The sequence below is a fragment of the Pelodiscus sinensis genome, chromosome 2 (assembly GCF_052426305.1).
Source record: "Pelodiscus sinensis isolate ZL-2025 chromosome 2, ASM5242630v1, whole genome shotgun sequence".
NCBI lineage: Eukaryota > Metazoa > Chordata > Testudines > Trionychidae > Pelodiscus > Pelodiscus sinensis.
Window position 1 is genome coordinate 79,230,389 of NC_143053.1, and position 6,463 is coordinate 79,236,851.

The 6,463-nt window shown below is 39.4% G+C and overlaps 1 protein-coding gene across 4 annotated transcripts in view; it reads left to right on the plus strand.

The window, feature by feature from the left end:
• Positions 1-6,463, plus strand: part of LOC102449577 (oxysterol-binding protein-related protein 1-like) — a 45,264-nt gene that overhangs the window by 12,580 nt on the left and 26,221 nt on the right. The window contains exons 6-7 of one of the 4 annotated variants that reach the window (XM_089776289.1): positions 776-846; positions 4,002-4,132. The exons of 1 other annotated variant lie outside the window; for it this stretch is intronic. In XM_089776289.1, the coding sequence (XP_089632415.1) occupies positions 776-801 (26 nt within the window). In that variant the 3' untranslated portion in view covers positions 802-846; positions 4,002-4,132. Of the gene's footprint in view, positions 1-586; positions 611-775; positions 847-4,001; positions 5,196-6,463 lie in introns of those variants that run through there. 2 more of the 4 variants (XM_089776290.1, XM_075920860.2) reach the window with 2 other exon arrangements.

A 6,463-nucleotide genomic window follows, 5' to 3' on the forward strand; every position in this document is an offset into this window, starting at 1 on the left:
AAAATGTATTGACTATTCGATTAGGGTGTGTCTAAGCTACACCCCTCTGTCAGCAGAGGGATGTAAATTAGATACATGGAAAGTGCAAATAAAGCTGGGATTTAAAAGCAAATAAAGCTGGGATTTTTCAAAATGGGGCTTTTTGAGGAGTACAGGGATCTTTAGAAATGGGACATTTCTGTCGAAAATGCCCCATCTAAACTGCTGGGTTTTTTCAAAGCCCCATTTCAGGGGGAAAAATGGTGTCCGCCATTATGCAAATGAAGCACGGGATATTTAAATCCCAGCCTCATTTGCACTTTCGAGGTATCTAATTTACATCCCTCTGCTGACAGAGGGGTGTAGTTTAGACACACCCTTAGTGAATTACCCGATACTTCACATCCTTAGTCATACCAGAGCAGTGCCATGTTCCTGGAATGCCACATTGCCTCAGGGGTTGAGTCTATACAAGTACCTTTCTGAGAACTTTCCACTAGTAAGCAAACTCATTGCTGCCGTATACCCACATAGTGTAGTAAAGCCACCTAATCAGACTGTTTGTCTAGTTGTAACTAAGTTGCTTTTTTTCCTTTTCCAACTCAAGTCGTCTGACAGCCCAGGGTCCCAGGTTTGGACTTGTCTGATTTTCCTCTTCCCATGTCACTCCAGTTTTTGCTTTGCTTTCTCAAAGTGCTTGGCTTGGCTTGGTTTGGTTTGCCCTAAGACTAGCATAGAACAATGGTTTGTAATTTTTCTGAGTAAGACACAGTTGGTCTCATCTCCTCCTTGTCAGAATGCCACGGCTCATTTGTTTTGTGACCGAATCATCCCACACATTGGTTAGATTTCCTCGCCTTCATGACTGTAAGTATACAAATTGCAATAGATGGGCACAGCATGCATTCCCATAGCCTTCTTTTCAACTTCCCCATTATCATTCTGCATCAGGCATTCTTCAGTTTACTTAAAAGAAAAGTGGAGGGGAAATATTTGAAGGATTGCTAGGATCTAAAAACCATCTCTTGGACAAAAGCATTCAGCATTCAGCACTTCTTATCAGAAGATCAAGGTGTGATCGTGAAAAGCTAGATTGCCTTATCGTCTCTCCATTTAAGAAAATTATGCAGAAAACAATCCACACTTTGAGATGAACCCTTCTGCATATTTTCAAGTATGTTTGTGCCTCTGTCAGAGGAGGGAGTGCGTAACAAGACTATACTGTATTGTAGAGAAGAGCATGACTTAGGGCAAGATCCCTATTATCTACTACTGTCTCCTTTTGTCTACTCTTTTCATAGTAGGTAGAATTTTCATAGGGACTAGTGACTTTGGGTGCCCAGTTTGATACACCCGAAAGAGACCTGACATCCTAGGGCTTGTTTAGTTGTTTCTGGAAAATGAGGTATTGAGTAGAGCACCAAAAGTTACTAGTCCACTTTTGAAAATCTTGGCCAGTGTCTTTGATCTAAAGACTGTTAAGCTTCTTGGGGAAAGTTCTTTGTTTTTCTCTAAAACACAACTGCTGTTGCAAGTAATATTAGCACTTTCTTCTCTCTCTCTCTCCTCCAAGCATTCCAAGTTCAGTGGTTTATCTAGTATACCCTAGATCCTTCACATTCTAAACCTCCTCTCCCATTAACTTCACGGGGGCATAATCTCTAACACTATTCCCAGTAAACTAAATTTTGCTTGTACAGCATCACCCACTGGAAATAACATTTTTAACAGGGAGGCGAAATTAACCATTGGAACAACTTAGAAAGGGTCACAGAATCCACTTCATCACTGGCAATTTTTAAATTGAGTGGATATTATCTCAAAATATTGGGGCATTATATAGGAAATATATTGGGGGCATTTCTGTGGTTTGTGCTAAATGAACACAGTGGTCCATTGTGCTCTTCATATTTGTGAACTAGTAGCAGATCAGCTATAATACGCAGTGCAACAGTTTTGCTGCATGTTCCACAGTCCTTCCTGCTCACTTTAACTAGTACTTGGCTCAGGTTGCTACAAAAAATATGGCATAGTCTAGTAGATATAGGTCACCACACTTTTAATTCAGATAAAACATTCTGCAGTTTGCAAGCTCATTTTATGTCATAGAATGCACTGTGTATATATAATTTATAATATGTAATATAACAGTGCTATCAGCCATTCTGATTTTTAAAAGGCAAAATATATAATAACCAAAGATCCCAATATGCTAAACTTCCATTTTATGAAATTCTATCTGAAATCTTACAGTAATCCTGAATAGTCTCTTATGCTGGACAGTGCTTACAGATGAGTATACAAAGCAAGGGTTATTCTGTTGTGCTTTAAGCTCCAAAAGGAATCTGGGATGTTAACTATAAAACAGTTTACAGCAGGTGCTTTCACATGCTATATTCATTTTTATTTAGCAAATACAGCAGGCCCATTTAAAAAAAAAATCCTTTTCGGAGGGTTGCTGCTGTCTGAGTTATTGCTGAGAGGCAGAGATGGTTAACTGGGCACATTAAAAGGTGAATAAAGACTGGGAGAAGGTTGACATTGTGTGTTATGTTAATAGCAGTGTTTCTGTTGGGGGGAATACATGTGAGATTATCTGGGCTATGGTAAGATGGGCTGCTTGATATAACATAGAGATGAACACATACTATTGGGTATCTGAAGATGTAGTATTGCTGGAGTGAGGGGAGTAGAGTTGCCAACTATGAAGCCATGAAAGGGGACTCCATGCTACATCAGAAATGTAAAGCCCAGTGCAGATACAAAACTGGTATCCAGATCTGCAAAAATGATCCATGGATAACCATGTCCGCAGATGTAAATACCCATAAATATCTGCAAACTTGCAGAGATCTAGATATAAAACTTAATATTCACATCTGTAAAAATGAGCTATGGATACCTGCAGAGATCCACAGATTTGAAGGGCTTTACAGAAGGGTACTTATCAATAGTATGGCTCCTTAGTACATCTTGCCTTGCAAATGTGTAACTCTCACTGTGATGGTGTATATACTGTAGAGCTGGGAACATTCACAGACTTTTCAATAAGTGAGCTTACAGTATTTCTAGCAAGAGGCAAGCAAAAGCTATCCGGAAGCATGAAAATAACCATGAAAATTAGGGACGTAAAAATTGTTTAAAAAGGTAACTATGTAATCACTAAAATTCCTAGTGGTTACATGCACTGCAGGCTCTACACTAACCCGCAGCATGGGGTGACAGTCAGCTCCCATGGAGCCAGTGTGTGACCATAACACAAACCGATAAGCTCATGCTTATCTGTTAACTATTTAGATGGAAATGGTTACTTACACATCCCTAATGAGACCAATCTTGTGCCATAGAACGGCTCTACAGTGTATGCTTCACACAAACACATGTCTTATAATTGCAGTAAACTTGCTAGGACTGTTCTGTATTTTCATCAAGAGAGCTGTATTGCTGTTGGAAAGCAAATCACCAGTCTGCATTAACAAAAAAACAGGACTATGTAGCACTTTAAAGACTAATAAATATCACCTAATAAACCATCTTGTTAGTCTTTAAAGTGCTACATAGTCCTGTTTTTTATTTCAGCTACACCAGACTAACACGGCTACATTTCTGTCACTTTCAGTCTGCATTAGCGTGAGCTGTGGTTTTTGACACTTAGCGAAACAATGATCCCATAATCTTGGGGAAATCAGATTGCTGATGGAAATGTATAGACTTCTGCTTTCAGGAATGCAGTGCTTGTGGTGTATTTGTGTCCTTCTGTAATAAATTGTTCTTAAATGCATGCCAAAAATGGTTTATTCAAAACTGCTTTGAAGTAAATAGTTTTTTACAAAATCTTTCTACCATCTATTCATAACATATCAGCACTGATTTTAGTCACAGAATTCAGTGCTTTATCTCAGAGTAGTTTAAGTGTGCTACTTTGAAAATCAACACGAAAGATGCAACAAAGCAGCTTTGAACTTCATTACAATGAAATGTAGGGTAGCTTCCTTACAAAAAAATATTATCCTCTCTTACAGGTGGTTCCATCAAGCTCCCAATCCCTGCACTGGTGCACAGGATTGGCTTTACTCGGGCAACTACTGGGACAGAAACTACTGTAATTTACCTGACATTTACTGAAATGTCAAAGGAGCCCATGACTAATGCAAATTAAGTCTTAATCTGTTTTTAACATTTTCCCATTTCTACTCATCTCTTGGAAAAACTGACAAGTTACTGAACAGTATATTAAGCATCTTCTGAAGTAAATATGGTGGTACAGATTTGAAAGCCCATGGGTAGGGAAGTCATTTTGTCTAGTGAAATATTTATTGAAGGTAGTTACTTGCATGAACAACTGCTCAGAAACGTCGTTTTTCTGATGGGTTAGTGCTACCGTATTTGCTGAATTCACCTATTAAGTTTTGGTGGATAACAAATAGAGCATCTGAAGGTGTTCTATGAATCCTTTCTCTTAATGATTATGCTGGCACAATAGCCCTGTGGGGTGGATTTACTGTGGCATGGAAATGTTTAAAAGCACAGGTATGAATTGCAATATTCTGTGCTTAAACTAAAGAAGGCAAGTTTATTTTTGTGAAAATGTATTTAACTTTCATAAGATGGCTTTCTATTAATAAACTCTCAGAATCCTGGGTTCTGGTCAATGATTCCAGAACTATTGCCCTCTCCCCAAATGCTCACGATGTAGGTTACACTGGTAACACTACTTCAAGTATTTATTCCATGTTTAGTGCAGTGTTTTGAATTTGCTCTTTCATGCTCTACCAGCCTCATTTTGTTAAGGAAGCAAGAGCCATTTGAACTGAACACTAGTAAGAGACTTAAAAAAAAAAAAAGCTGTTTACTGCACTACAAACTATAGGTATGCAGCACCATCAGTGTACAATTGCAAACACTTTTTAAAAATCAGGACTCCGTGGAACGTAACTACCGGAGAAATTAAACTGCACCTGTGTATGCACTGTACAGACCACACTTTCTAGAAGAAATTCATGTGCATTTGAAGTCCATAAGGCACCGTAGAGAGACTGCTGTACACACCAGCTTTAACCCTTTAATTGGGGTGCATTAGCTCTTGCATATAAATACATATTTATACAGAACTGGGGTATAGTGCTTCCAGCTGCTCTTTATACACTATTTTAATTGCTATCTGGAGGCAGGGTTTAATTATATTAATTGCTGCTAAATAAAGGCTTTCAAATGTTCCAATGCTCTGATTTCTCAGATTCTTTTTAATAGGGGTTGCGTGAACTGATAGGAGCAAAGGCATCTGCTTGTAAGTCCTCTTGCTGAGATTGGGTTTAGGATGAAGTAGCTGAAGCTTGTTGTTCTGTTTTCATAAAGTCTGTAACTTTCTCAGGCAAAAGCTGCTCAGCAAACAAGGAACAAGGTTCTAACTCAAGGCTGAATCACACAAGATTCTCCTGCATCACTGACCTATCAACTGGAGAAGAACAGATTATACCTCAAACTTGGAAGGGTTTTGTTGTGAAATTAATCCTGGAATGTCTTTGCCTCAAAACTTGAATATCTTCCAGTCACCCTCTACCCCTTGTGATACCTTGGGGATTGTTCCAATTGACTGGGGATTGTTCCAGTTGACTGGGTTTCAAAAGTCAATCTGAGCACCAGAAAGTGGCAGAGTCTTGTCCCTGGAATTGGTGGTTGGAGAGTGACTAGAAAGAAGCATTCAGGGGCATGTCTCCCAGCCCCTCAGCTAGTGGTTTCCTTTACTGCAAGAGGGAACTGAGGCTACATCTAGACTGCAGAGTTTACATACCTTTTTCTGCCTCTTTTCCTCCCCTCAAAAGAGGCTTTTCTGAAATTTGGCCCAGCTCCATGGGGCCCAATTTTGGAAAAACCTTTTGGAACATCCCTTATTCCTCTCAACAAAATGCAACAGCTTTTCCAGGATACCTCCAGAGTCCTGGAAAAACTCTGCAGTCTAGACATAGCCTGAGGAGACTGTTTGTGGTTCAGTGGCATTTGATTTTTATTTTAAATGTAAGAAGCTGTGCAAGAGGAGCATAGTGAGCTCCTAAAGACTGGGCCTCTAAGAATAGATTCAGAAATCAAGCTATTATCACTAGATAGTTTAGAAAAGATACGGATACTCTCTGGTAACCGCTGAGAACTGTTAAGAGTCTAACAGAGCAAAACTAGATTGTCTTCAATGTCCATTGTAGTTTAATAAATGCCTGGAGCACCGGCCCTCTGTGTGGCACAGTACTATCTGCTAGCTATGTAGTGGTTCTTCCCCTCTCCCCCATACCTCATTGCAGCTCCCAGCTGTAATGTCTGTTTGGGGACATCCTAAGTATAAAGGCATTGCTTAAGTGTCTACAGAACTGTTGTAACAGTATAGGATGGTTTTAAATTAGTTCCATGCACACTTAGCTAAGGGTACCATGTAGCCTTCCATATAGCCATTAAAAGTGCACTGAACTCTATTAGCTAAACATTGCCAGGGGAA